Here is a 15,273-nt window from a genome sequence, read left to right on the forward strand (position 1 = left end):
CCTGAAGTAGCTCGAGACCTGTATCCACCTCTCTAGTGTTCAGCACAGAAGAGGACAAGCTGTACAAAAGTAAATAATAAATAGGACCTTTTGGCATTTATGTCTTAGCATTGCATCTTCTAAATACTAAAAAAATACTTGACAAAAGTCACACAGAGTTGCTTTATTTGGCCATTGGCACGTACGGTTTCATGTATCGTTCTTCATTTTCCACAAAGTGGATAAGATAGCCACAAAATTAAAAGTGAAAAATAATCTGGCCTCCTTTGCCAGTGGCGAATGCTCACCGAACACACGTTGATACAATGGATTTTGAATTATTTATACTCTGCAAGTTTCAGTTTTTTTCTTCCAATCTGTAAATGAGGACATCTAATGCAGCAGAGAAAGAATGACATTTAATCCGTTAATCCATTAGGATAACAAGATGAGAAGCAATGATTCAATTCAGCCTATTTTCCTCTATCTGTGGGACATTATGGGCAAATGCAATACCTAGGATTAATAGTTTAAATATCCATTCTCTTGTGTCCCTGACAAGAACTCTTTAAAACAATTGTCATAATAAAAGAAACAAGGTCTTTACTAATACTGGCATAAACTGAGATTCCTTTTGTTATATCCATGTGTTTTTTTTAATTTACCCTGAAAATAGTGCTCATGAACCAGATGCAGGAAAAAAAAGTAAGAAAAAATTATGGTTATTTGTCCCTAAAACTTTCCCTTTGGAAATACCATATTAAAATCCTATTTCATCATAGATATTTATTGCCTGCCCCAATAATTTTTCTAAAGAATCTAATAATTTCTATAATCTATAAATTTCTAAAGAAACTAAAAATTTCTAATGCCTATTTCTTCTGTAATAGCCAAAGCTGTTAAGATCCCAACACTAATTGGTTAGGACAAAAGGCACTGTTCTTATGTTGGTACATTGGCTCTGCAGCTTTAGTTTTGTATATATTCAGTTTAAGCAGTAGTACAGCTGGTATAGAACTATCCATGATACTCTCCATAGTTCTACTGCGGATGTGAGATTGGGGTGTAGAAATGCCTTCTTGTTTAAAAGCAGTATATTTACTGTATAGTACATTCATTTTAAGTGCTCAAAGCTGAGTTTTTTCATTCCTCTATATTTTATGTAGCCTTTTATAGGGTCCACATTTTGCAATGTGTTTAACATTTTATTATAAATATTGAAGGTCAAACATTATTATATCATTCAACCTTTGGACATCTTACCTTCCAGCTATCTCTGCTTTGGCAGAGCAAAAATATCAACATAGTTGAAAGCAGACTGAAAAGAGTTTGGGGGAAGATTTGTATAACTGGGCGGTTTGGGGCTGTCATGTATGGGGCTGATTTTCTGCCTGCGGAAAAACGCACCTTCACCAGGAACCATTGTGTCAGCCTGGGTGCAGGCACACACAGTTGATATTGGCACTAAAACATGAGAATTTGCATTACAGAGCCGATATCTGCCATGTGTGCCAACACCTTGACCGACACAATGGTTCCAGGTGCAGGCAAGGAAGAAGGCTGATGCCAACATAGGGGCTGATTCTCTGCTTTCGTTTATTCATTGGTTGAAATCAGTCCTGTGTGGCATCAGCCTAAAATGAAATATTTTGAGATAATAGGGATCAGTAAATTTAACATGGGGCACAAGGGCTAGAGGACTAATGATAAGCTAAGACCCAGAATAAGCTGCACTCTGCTCCCTGTAATTACAGGACCCCTTTTGTGGGCTGTGCCTCCCTTTGCTTCTAAACGTGCACATCTGAAGTGACAGGTAGCAGGCTGCCCCCCCTGCCCACCCCCCTCTTGAATTGAATGCTGCCTAACATGTTAATATAAATACTAAAACGTTACAGGTAATTAACAATGCAGGATGCAGTGTGCAAAATGCAAAAAATGGCTGACCATGGCCTTTATTTGCATTTTACACTCTGTCCAGCACTGTAAAGGACACAGTTCATATCTAATTCAAATGATATATGTACTGGAAATACTAATACCTTTGGTACTATTTTGGGTACAGAGAAGAGATTAAAGATGTTATAAAGGAGAACTATACTCCCGACCAATGTAGGTCTTTCTAAAAATATATTGCATAAAACAGCATATATGTAAAACCCTGCTTCAGCTAAATAAACCATAAAAAATATACATTTTGGTAGTATGTGTGATTGGGTAATCCTAAATAGAAAATTGGCATTTTAAGAATAAAGGGCCATCCCCTGGAATCATATACTTTACAAAGCATGCAAACAAATCAAGGCGCTTATACATGTTAGGACACACAAGCCAATTAATGGACCAATACAAGAGGTACCCAAAATAGCTTATATTGATGTGTGGGTAACCAAATAGATACCAGTTCTCACTGAAAGTTATTTGCTGAGGCCCATGCCTAGTGGTTTATAGAACTGGTCCTTATACAGCTTTAAAGAATCACTTCTGAGAATCCTGAATGAAAGGCAGCATCCTAATGCAGCACATGCGCTCACCCATAGGATATCAAGGGCATCAACTAGTATAGATTTCAGTAATCTGAGGGATTCAGAATGTGTACACCAACATGCACTGTAGCCTGGGGAAAGCCTTTATTACAATGAGCAGATATTATACACCCAAGCCCTCTGTTCAAAATCTACTTAACTTCTCTGTGGCCTTGAGGAGCCCATGCAGAGTAATTATGTCATCACATCTCTATTTCATGATTATCATTCATACTGTGTGGCCTCTCAGTTACCAAAATGCATCTTCTGGCTTTAAAGGGGGAGGTAAAGAGTGTGTGCATGCAAATATTTGCTCTGTGGCCCCTGGAGACAAATTCCATTTCTTGAGTAATTCAAGTTTTGTTTAGTGAGTGGCATATTTATTTAACATATCTTACCTTTCGTTACACACATCTGTATCGGATTGCTGTTTTGACTTTGTTTTGGCTTTTTTTAGTGTGTTTTTTGAATGTTGAATGTTGGCTAACTTACAGGAAACAAATCCTGTCCTGAAATGTGTACAAACTCTGTAAAATTGTTTTTTGGTTAAGTAAAAGGTTCTAAGGAAGATAAGCTTGGGCCTAGGGCACAGTAATTGGGGAATTATATTGTTATTTATGGCTAATAAGAAAGGATTCTGGTATATACTTGCTTGAAAAATACACAATGAATGAAAATAATAAGGCATCACATATCAACATGTGGTAACCAAAGTCCTCATAAACATGGCATTGGTCAAGTAAAATTCCACTAAGGCAGACTTTTCATCATTCAAATTATATATTGGGATGCAATAACAAGGTACAAAAAACAACAGTAAAAGTGTTAACAACTCAAAAATTATGTTTAACACACCATCACACCCTCAATTTTCCAACAAAATTGGTGGGAAGTCATTGTAACGAAGTCAATTTGTTATTACATGTTATATGGTATAATGACAAATGCATTGAGCATTGAAAATGCAATTAAAAAAAATGTTAAAAAAAAAAACTGTCAGAGATCATCCTAAATTCTAGAAAACCTGGCAGCATGGCTAAACTACAGACAACCTGATTTTTCAACACATATTCTACTACAATATAACCTTATAGAGGGTTCTCTTCTCATAATAGAATTCTCCACTTTAACCCTTTTAACTATGCTGACAAATGCTAATGCTTCAACTATGACTGATGGTGAATATACCTGACTTCAAATTGGTTCACTGTAACTAAAGTCAGAGAAATGTTAGTGAGTTGCAAACATTATGAGAATGTTTTTACATTGTCTTTTTTTGTAACAGCTTTTCACTAAGCTTTATACGGTACACTGTCTTTACAAGTTCCAATAAGTGGTAAATCACCTGAAAAGGTATTAAAAATTAAGTGTGAATCCCTGTTGAGGGGTACAGGGTTAAAATGTCATTAAAACTTCCACCAATGGACACAAATAGACCAGACAAAACTAAAAGGCATAAGTATATCCTTAATTTTTATCCTTATGTCTCTGCATAGAAAAAATGTCCTAGGCCACACACCCCCTCCTGGTATATTAAAATGTCATTAGAACACAACTGAAGGCCTGAGGGACATCATGAGGAAGACATTGGCCTACCTGCTAATTGATAAAGCCTATGGCTAAGTGGGCAAGGCTAAAATTTCAGGCTGATCAAGTAATATCGTCATAGAGTCTTGGTGCAAATAACACTAAATAAAATGTAACATACATTTCTATTCCACAACCATATCCATGTGGGCTTCTTTGAAAAAAACATTGGCTGTTGGGACGACAGGATGCCACTAAAAAATCTATTAAAATAAGCAGAAAAATATGTTCATTGTCAGGTGTACACTTTGTAGCTATACCTATCGTTTGTGACCCAGATACAGAGAACAGATCAAAGTGATACCAAGGTGCATAGAGGTTTCCAACACTCTTCACCAGAATGCTCATGGCCGATAAAAGCATATATGACCATCTTGTTTGATTCCATATTTTAGGCTGCTATGTTTGAATGCAAAAATCTGGGAATGTCACCACACCCATGTATTATAATGTGTTATTTTTGGAGAAAAATTACTTTTGTATATTTTCACATGTATTTATGCGAATGTTTTTCCATTGTCCTTTTTGTAACTTCTTTTCACTATGCTTTATACGGAACAGTGTCTTTACAAGCTCAGATAAGCCCTTTTATTGTGAACCTAAGATCCAACCTCTGTTCCAAGACAATGCATTGGTTGTTCTGTCATTAGTGAGCGTGCAGGTGGCTGGCGCAGCCTTACAGCATGTGTAATTGTATCTCTTTCACTACTTAGTAATATAAGTCTCACTGCACAATGTCAACTTTTACATTTACTACCCTTGTTTTTAGTGGATTAAATGTTTCTCTGCTAAAACATCTGTTGGAAGGTTTCAGATTCTATTGACGCCATAAAATTCTTAGATTGCACCTTGTCTGATCTTTACATATGAAGTAGCATATGTCCAACATGACGCACGTGTTACTATGGCAAGAACCCAGTGCTTAGAGGCAATACCTATAAAAAGATGCAGTTAAAAGGAAAATGGGTGACATTTTCACATTGCAGTGCTATAATTTGTTTACAATAAAGACGTACAGATTTTTGTTGCGTAATAGATTTCAGCAAAGCCATATTACTGGTAGTGGAGAGACATGCAGTAAGTTTACAGCAAGTGGCAACGCATCTGGATGGAACACACCAGGGTCCATGTATAGACAGTAGTATATATACAGCGTTCCCTATGCCTATCCAAGTTACTTTTTTTATCTGATTGCAGTCTTTCATTGCTCAGTCCTTTGTTGCTTAGTGGGATGACGGCGTTCTGTTGTGTTTCTGTATTTATTTATTTTTTTAGATTATTGATTTTCTTAGTGAAATATTTAGTTGAGCTAAGTACTGTTTAGTAAGCAGATGGTTTTACAGTTTTCAACAAATCTGTCATTTTCTGCTAACGTATAACAAATATTACTCAGTGTACAACCCATCTGGGAATCATTTAGTGCAGAAACAAACATCAGTTCCTTTTTGGTTCAGATTTGTCAAAGCAGTGTTTTATACTTGATATATTCATGAGAGAGATTATGCCAAAGTTTGGTATCCTGCAGCCCACTGTCAGCCCTCAGGTTTCTGGAGATTGTTGCCCGACAAGATGTTTAAGGTGTCTTACCCCCAAACTTGAAACTAAAGAGGCATTTGTCATGCTATTTAAAGGAGAATGCAAGTCAAAATTTAAAAATCATACTGCCCAATAGTCCTCCTGTTGTTTAGTAAAAACGCCACACTTTTGGCTCACCTAATCAAATATTTAGTCAGTCACACTTACTTCACATTTTCTATCTGTTTTCTTGAACAGGCAGCCATCTTTAAAAAGGTATTCTCCCTTCCTTTCCCTCCTTGCTTCATACTGCACATGCGTTTCATTCCCTCCCCCCCATCTGCCAGATCCGCTTCTGATTGACTGGTGGGCATGTGTAGCTCAGAACAGGAGACAGGATCAAGTTACGCACATGTGCATTGCTACTGAAGGCTGCTGCTGGCAGCATACAGGAAGGGGAGAGAGATTTCAGTGATGTCAGTGTAGTCTTCACACTGCTGTAGGCTGCCAGAACCATATCTCAGAGAAGCAAGCAGGGATCTGAGAATTTAGATATGCAGTAAGTACTTAAAAAGAATGCCTTTTGACTTACTTTTAATTTATATTAACCTTTCCTTGTCCTTTAAGCCATAAGGACACTGTTGCATCAGAGAAGGGGACTGTCAAATGTAGACTGCATCCTCAGCCAGATCCAGTCCTAAGTCACCAGGATTTTACTCCTGAACTAACCTGTAAAGTTAGATTAAAAACACTTGGAAGCTTCAGTTCTTGAACCAGAACTGTCTTTTTATTCACAGCACCAGGGTTCCTGATCTGGCTCCCCATCTAGGAGTTTTTGCAATCTTTTTTTCAGAGGCCTAACTCTCCCTACTGAAAAGGCTTTTTTTCCTATATCTCTCACCGCCATAAAGGCCACCAGCATACTTCCTGATGGGTTATTCCCTTATTCAAACAACTTTATTATGAACAATTTAAACAAATTTAAACAACAGGCAGTTCATATCCTCACGAAACCCACTTTGTGAAAGGAGGCATTATTGGCAGCCAGTATCTCCCTATGTATAGCTATCTGTTGTACCAACTATAGCATTTTCCAGTTTATGCAGTTTTATATCCATTTAATATCATAGGGGCCTGCAGGGATCCGAACAAGATCTCAGGTCTATGCAATTGGATCCATGTTAGCTTTGGTCTGTGGCACAGTTCTTCATTTTTATTTTGTCCAACTGGATCAGTGTAGGAATATCAGGAACACAGCAGTAAATGATGTGTTGCATAACTTGAGTACATCTCTCCACGAAAGAAGAAAAGAATAAACTATATTTATATTGGGGGTAAAACCTATATCTCCTACATAGTATACCTGGAAGGAAACAGTTGATACGATGGTACAGCCGGTCTGTGTATAAACAGCACATGCTAATAACCCTGGGGCTTTTGCTCATTTATAATTTCACAATATCCAGTGGTTTTAGTTTGAAAGTAAGCAAAATGTATTATAACCAATTTTGAAAAGAATCAGCACCCCCCAAACCCAGAATAAAATTACAATTTTAGCTTAGTTTTGTTAATCTGCCTTTAGAATGCATCATATTGTTCTATATGAAGCCCTTTCTGTATGCTGCAGCTCAACACAACAGACCACTGATTACAAATTTGGGCTAAACTGAAAGGTTTGTGTATTGGTACTGAGTAATGCGGGTCATAGTGTGGAACTGCCACTAGTCTCACAGTTATGCTGGTCATAGTGTATAACTGACACCAGTAAGTAATTCAGATCGCATAAATGACCATATTGATCTGATATTACCAGGTACTGATCCATACTTTAAGTGAAACCCTGATTGCAAACACAGTTTTTTGCCCATATGCATGTGGTACTGCTAAGTTCTTACTGTTTCCTTTGTCCTATCAACAAGAATGAGAGAATTCTGATATCTCTGTATCCCACTAGAAGATAAGTGGTTAAACTTCACATGAACTCCGTTTTTTTCCAGGCTAGCTGTAAGAAGGTAACATACCGTACTATGTCATCCTGTAAGTGCCTTGCTCCGGTATCAGTTTCCCAACACTGCATCATAATCTGTTCAGTATACTTTAGTGTTGATTAAACAGCATGCTCTAAGCAACAAGGAAAATGATACAAAGCCTTTAATATTTCATATTGGTTTGAAGGTTAACATTATCCGACATTTCCATTGAAGACATTTCATTAGCTAAATAGGCCAATCTGTGGTGTGTCGAAACATGGATTTAATTAGCCCCATTTCATGTCTCCTTTTCTATACTGTGTCCTTTTCATTACAGGGTTTCTTCCGGCGGAGTATTCAGAAAAACATGGTATATACTTGTCACAGAGAAAAGAACTGCGTTATCAATAAAGTTACAAGGAATCGTTGCCAGTACTGCAGGCTACAGAGGTGCTTTGAAGTGGGCATGTCCAAAGAATGTAAGTCCAATGTGAAGAATTCCATGTTATCAGTCAAAATAGTCAACGGTCCAATGTGCTGTGTGTAAGATATTTTCAAGACTTCGCACTGCTACTTTTTTTTTTTTTTCTAATCTTAGCTCTAAGTTGTACAGTTAATACATTAATAACATTGACAAATGCATGTTATCCTGTTATTAAACCCTTATAAAAAAAAACCTCAACCTGTGCCCTACAAGATCTTGTTAATCTTGAGCTCCCACTAACCTTATAAACCAAATGCTTTTCAAGGGCTTCTGGGAAGGGAAGTTCATGAAGATCTAGAAGGATGCAGCCTTAATGCAAAGTATTTGTTTTTCATTTGACCTTCACAAGAGCCTTCCTTCTATGTTAAATGGCAATCAACACCCCTAATGTGAAGTGATTTACTCCTGATGATTAAGTCCCAAACAGCTCTTTTATTTACCAGTACATTTATCCTTAACAATTGAGTTTATGTTGTGCAGGCAAAAGTTCCACCTCCATCAACTGGCATTAAGCTGAAAATCAAGTACAAGCATCTCTCCATATCCCACTTTTTCTTTATGGGATTTCCATGCAGTATGTGTTTCATATCTATTAATCCAACAGCGCAATTAGCCATCCCACTGTCTCCAATCATCCTCATTCAACATTCCATCACAGGCGCTTATGTTATGAAGCAGAAAAACACAATCCCCTATGGCTGAACACCTGCTTTATTGTCACTTAAACATCAATTGAATGGTGGCAGGCATCAGCCTTTCTGGAGGGGTCCTTCCACACTTGTCAGACTTGCAGCAATATATGAGCCCCTCTTTAAATGGCACAAGAAACAGAAAAGCATTTCCAAAACCGCTGTGTGACTCATGTTAACCCTCTACAGCATGTTAAGTGTGAAAGGCTAGGGTCCTTAAGACAGCTTGGCTTAAGTTGGGCATATATGTTGAGTATTTCAGTGATTGAAAATCAAAAAATACAGCTTGGGGGTTGTTCACTCATTGGCACCAATTTATGAAAATGCATTTGACAATTTAATTTGACAGTGTTAATTTAATTCCATATTAATAAAGAATAATGCTTATATGTAAAATTCCATATGAAAAAGCTCTGATCCTAATCTTTGGATGACATATTTGATTTGGTGAGGTACTATAAGGGAATGGGAATAAAAAACTTTGCTTGCAAAACAGAAATAGAATTTGGTATTGTTCTCATAATTAAACAATGTTATTAATACACTAGTGCTTCTTAGCATAATACATTGTTTACACTGTTTTATGTAAATGGGCCACAGCTACCTTAGTGGTACTCTGAATTCTGCTTCTACCATGATTCTGGATTCCAGAGAAGAAAGCCCTTGCAATGGGCCAGATTCAGGTAGATACTAATAATGTATCTCTCGGTTGATCATGTGAAACTCAATAGAAATCTATTGGGCAAGTTGTCATTGAGTTAGAAGATAGGTTGTTCTCATCAAATTGAATCTAAATAATGGAAGAAAGGCTGGCCAAGCTGTGATAGGGTACATTTCAGAAAAAGATACTTGGGAGGAATGATCGATATGTATAAGGGCACAAAACAAAATACCCTGTGCTTCCTTTATCACCAGTATATCCTTTCAAAGGGCACAATCATATTTATTGAGATTAGAAGAAAAGGTAAAGGTGAAGTAAAACTGTAAGGTGAAAAAGGGTATTTTATTCAGAATGAGATAACAGCGTGTGAAATTTTCCACCAGAAGCAGTTATATTTAAGCTATCCTTACACTGAACGATCTGTTCGTGATATGGGACTGATTTGGCCCTCAGAATCACAGCGATGGTAAATGCAGGCCGATGGGGCAAGGACTGCATCAATAAGCTAATACGGCCTTCACCCTAAATGGGATTCTTAAACCTGCCAGAACTACATCTTGCTGATTCAGAGGGCCCCATACATATAAGCTGCCGACTAGGTATGAAGGGGCTAAATCGGCTGCTTAAACAGTTCATTTTTAGAAACCAAGAATATTGGATACCAATACTAGAACATTGTGGATTAATGGACTGTCCTGCTCCTTTAGAGTAATGTGCCTCCATGACAACAAGTTAGCATTAAAGGTGTACTAGGGTACATGCACTTGATAAAAAATACAGATGCTTAATAAATTGCCCCCCTCAATTTGTTAGTATGTAAGCCCATTTACTAGGTAGTTTTCATTTTCTGGAGAAATAATTATCTAAAAAAAATAAAGATTTATTCCTGATTATGAAGTTAACCAAATAAACTGAAACTTGGAGAGAGAAGGAACCTGGAAGTTTTGTACAAAGTTTACATTAAATAATCCCCATGGTAACTAATTCAAATAACATATGGCACTATTTTGCTTAAACAACTGCTGTGCCTAGTACATTTTAATGTATTTCAGCCGAAAGTCACTGGAGAGGTGGAAACATTCTTGTCAGATGGGTTTTCTGTGTGCCATTAAACAAACAAAAAAAATACAATTAAAGGTTTCTTCTTGTAAATTTGAAAAGGGAACTTTGTCATTTTTAAAAAATATGAGATATACAACTTGTGTTATATTAGAGCAAAACAAACAAAAAATACAATTAAATGTTTCTCCTCGTAAATTTGAAAAGGGAACTTTGTCATTTTTAAAAAATATGAGATATACAACTTGTGTGATATTAGAGCAAAACAGTTTCATTAATATGCATTACTGTATTCACAGATGTTATTCTTAGATAAATTCTCAGTTGCTAGGATCTGCATGTATAAAAACTTTCTATTGTAACATCCCACCTTAGTGCATTTGTGCCTTCTGGGATTGTAAATGACCCCTAACATAAGCAATATAGTAAGAGTAATAGTAAGAGTAATTCAAAATATAAAATTATTTATACTACATTGTACATTATATCTGCAAAAAACAACTACATATTAACACAAAAATAATCTTGAACATTAAACTAGGTTAACCCCGGGTCCAACTATGGACATTTATATCACAAATCCCATCAATGATCTGAATAATTAAAACACATTTTAATTAGCAGTTTTTAATGTGCTTGCCTTAAGTGATGTAGTAATGAAGGTATAGGGTGTCATTATCATGAAGCACAAAAGCAGTAATTTGCATTGGGACTGAAAGGCAAGTCTGTGTTTGTGCTCAATGCACAATGTCACTGTTAAGCTTAATAAATCAATGGTGTCAGAATTCTACAATAATTACAACTGATGAGCAGTGTCTCATATGTCCACGGACCACACACTAGCATTTCCTCTGCTTTGGAAATCAATAGGCGCAGACATGTCAACTCACCCGTATTTTTTTTTCTGGAGTCACCCTGATTGAAGTCTCCCTACCCCGATCACATGTAGTGATAGATCCATCACCCACTGTCAGGTGCTAAGGTGGGGCAAGGCGGCTTAAAGGAACAGTAACACCAAGAAATGAAAGTATATCATATAATATGTACTATTGCCCTGCACTGGTAAAAGTTGTGTGTTTGCTACGATAGTTTATTTAAACAAAGTTACTGTGTAGCCACGGGAGCAGCATTAAAAAAAGGAGAAAAGGCACAGATTATATAACAGAAAACAGAGAAGCTGTGTAGATTACCATTGTATTCTACAGAATTATCTAATACTTGCTATGTAACCTATTCTCCTTTTTTACAGCTTGAATGGCTGTACAGCTCCTTATATATATAAACTACAGTAGTGTTTCTAAATAAACACACAGCATTTACCAGTGTAGGGCAACAGTACATTTTAATTTATATTTACTAATTTTCATTTTTTTGTGTTGCTGTTCCTTTAAGATGCACCTTGGCGACAATTCGACATGTTTAGGTGGCAATTCAACTAGCACTTGTTAGGGGGCAGAGGACAATTTTAGGTGTTTTTTGCTGTGTGCCTGGGTCACCATTGTTACAGAAGAATTTCACAATAATCCTGGATACAGAACTCTTATTATATACAACTAAAGGTGGCCATACACAGGCAGATTTAAGCTGTGATTTAAGTCCTTAAGACAAATTCGGCAGCTTATCTTCCTGTGTTTGAAGCCCCCTGAAATTCTTTCCTGACCAATATCTGGGCAAAAATTGTCCAGATGTCGACTGGGCAGGCTTGATTTTCCCATTCGATCAAGGACCGTATAGGCTCATTGATATAGTCCATGCTCCATTTGATCCTATCCCCTTCATTGGAACTCACAACACTATTTTCCCAAATAACCTTAGGAAAGTTAATTTTTCCTCAGTATTTAAAGATGGAGTATTATATGAGATCTGAATAGGTTTTCACAGTTGAGACACGATGCTAGCTGCAATATTTCTCAGCAATTTAACTACTGAATCAGTGGAAGCATGGCCCAAAAAGGTCTCTGGGTGCCTATAATCAAACAAATGTACTACACTTGGGTCTTATAAGGCATCAACAAGATGTTTCCCATAATCCTAACATAATTGCGTGCGCGAGATGGCAATGCACTTGATATTGTGGCTAATTGAAATCTTCTGTCTCAGGTCATATATTCTGCATCCAGTTCTTTAGGTGCAAGGTCACTGCATCAGTTGACACAGGTTGCTGTAGGAACCCTGGAACTACCACAACTTTTGAGAGGGGTGGTAGTCCAGTGTTTCCCCACACCAATAGATTCAATGTTAACAATTCATAAGAGGAGGTGGGACTAAACCAGCAGTCCTAAGCAAAACCATGTGTGAGTGCAAGGAGTAGCATTAGACTTAAAGGAGAAGGAAAGGCAAAGTCACTTGGGGGTGTCAAAATGTTAGGCACCCCCAAGTGACTTAAATCGCCTACCTTTTACCCCGGGCTGGTGCCCCTGTTCTGAGAGAACAGCACCAGCCCGGGGTAGTTGCAGCGCTTCCTCCTCCCTGCTTCAGCGCACATGCGCAGTAGAGTGAAAAGCCGAACTTTAACAGAGAAGTCAGCTTTTCACTCTAATGCACATGTGCCGGTCCCAGGAATTTGCCGGTAAAACAAAACCGGAAGGAGGAAGCGCTGCGCTACAGGTACCCCGGGCTGGTGCTGTTTTCTCCTAACAGGGGCACCAGCCCGGGGTACAAGGTAAGCGATTAAAATCACTTGGGGTGCCTAAAATGTTGGCACCCCCAAGTGACTTAGCCTTTCCTTGTACTTTAAGGACTTTTAATGGATGTCATTGAGTGCAGAAACATTTTCAAAACCATAACTGCACTTGTGGGTTGTAAATGACCCTCTTGTTTTTTTAACATTTATTCAGATTCTCTAACTATTTGTATTTATACATTTAGGAAAAATGTACTGAGATGTGTTCATCACTGGAATGCAGGACTTGAAAGTGTGCTGCCAGAGACTACACCATATTTGCTTGGTGTGAGTGGGTATAATTGTGTGTATTTCATACAGACTTTTGCCTTGGTAATATGATTTTATTTTCTACATTTTGCTAACTATTTAATAAAAATCCTATCTAAAATTGTGTGCTGCAAATGCTTTGGGAGTCTTTTAGAAGTGTTATACCAAAGACATAAACCAACTTCATGTACTTCAGCTGGCTTTGTCTATGGGCTTCTTAAAGGGGAACTCCCCCTGTCCCCCTGCTGATCTGGCTAGCTACCTTGAGACTCAAAAAAAATGTAAAAATATGAAATAGTAGTTGACTATCCCTAGCCTGCCTTCAGTCTGCATCATCTTAATTACACAATTTCCTGCACACATGATATCAATAAGGAAATGAGAAGCACAGTGCAATGCATTGTGGGTAATGTACTTCCTGCATGCTGTTTTATGGAGAAGTTGTTGTTACAATTTGTAACATCAGTGTTTTAGCCCCTCCTCCCCTGCCAGGACTTCAAATGATGCAGAAAGGGAAGAATTGTTTTGCAGCTGGATTTCAGCATATAAAATGGTATTTATTCATAGTTTTTGAAAAAGCAGGTTACAGTGATAGGTATATTAGGGGTTTCTGTGTTGCGTGGGGCTCTTAACAAATTTTGGTTTTGAAGTCCCCTTCAAACTATCTTCACCCATTGACATAACATCACTTTTCATCTTAGTATAAACAGACCTCTTACATAAATGTTCACATGTAGTCTATGAAAGTTCTTACATTGTCATCCAACCATTCATAATTTATATATATGTATTTTTAGCCTATGGCCTTTATTAGCCTTTTGGCACTCAAGCCGTTAAAGGTCATGGATGACTGTGTTCAGTGTTTTGCTGGGTTTTCTGTGTCTCACGTGAAGCCTTGTTCCCTTTCTGGCTTTCCAAAGCTTCCAGGGAAAGTAAGATTGAATGATATGATTCATAATTTGTTCTATGTCCTGTAAAGATGGTTATGTAATAGCAATAATTGCATCAAGCCATCTAATGAGCATTTCTTCCACTGCCGTGTATGACAGATTAATAGCCCATGAATTCATTTTCTGCTTGTTGTGCTTTACAAAAATATTTCACCAAGCAATTAATAAACCCGTAAAGAAAATAATACTGTTGTTTTCTTTATTAATATGATGTTAACTCCAAACAGAGAAGCAACTTACAGGCGCCTTTTATCTTGTTCTTTCAGTGAATTCCTTTCTAATTCCTAACTGCTTTAAATGATGATTCATTAAGCTCATTCAGACCTCATTTCGTTTTATTCTTTTTAGGGACCAAATTCTACAGGAATTGCATATTATCAGTTTTACAGTGCCGGTTAACTTTATATTTAAAAATTTTAAGAAATGATCAAAAAAATAACCTAATTACTTTAATCCTTCTACCTCATTATAGAAATACTTTTTCATAACTGATTTTATACATTAGAATAGTATTGTTGACATACATTTGTGGCTAAATAACAGTAGAAATTTACCTAAAATATGACTTACAAGGGGTCATTTACTTATACCTCGGACAGTTCAGTACACATGGCAGCCGTGTTCTTTCTGAAGCGCATGTACCCTGGGTGCAAAGTGTGGTTTAAGGCCATTTTCTGTATTTTGCACCATGCTCTACAATTTCCAAAGGACCCCAATAGTCTTCTCTGCATTGAGGCACTTGGGCACCGTTCTGGTGATATTCGAGCTTTTGACTTGTATTGAGCTAGTTTAGCATCATTCACTTACAGGGCAGATATTGCAAGTTTTGTCTGCCATGCTGGTAGGCATCCAAAGCAGGTAGTCACATATGTAATTGGAATTTTTTGCCAATTCGCTCATCACTAGTCATGACCAATTACAGTCT

At 37.3% G+C, this 15,273-nt stretch overlaps 1 protein-coding gene across 1 annotated transcript in view; it reads left to right on the forward strand.

Moving 5' to 3' along the window:
- rarb (retinoic acid receptor beta) overlaps positions 1-15,273 on the forward strand; it is a 111,377-nt gene that overhangs the window by 49,672 nt on the left and 46,432 nt on the right. Inside the window, exon 3 of the mRNA XM_002932404.5 lies at positions 7,911-8,052. Coding sequence (XP_002932450.2) covers positions 7,911-8,052 — 142 coding nt within the window. The remainder of the gene's footprint in view (positions 1-7,910; positions 8,053-15,273) is intronic.

This window comes from Xenopus tropicalis, chromosome 6 (assembly GCF_000004195.4).
Source record: "Xenopus tropicalis strain Nigerian chromosome 6, UCB_Xtro_10.0, whole genome shotgun sequence".
Classification (NCBI taxonomy): domain Eukaryota; kingdom Metazoa; phylum Chordata; class Amphibia; order Anura; family Pipidae; genus Xenopus; species Xenopus tropicalis.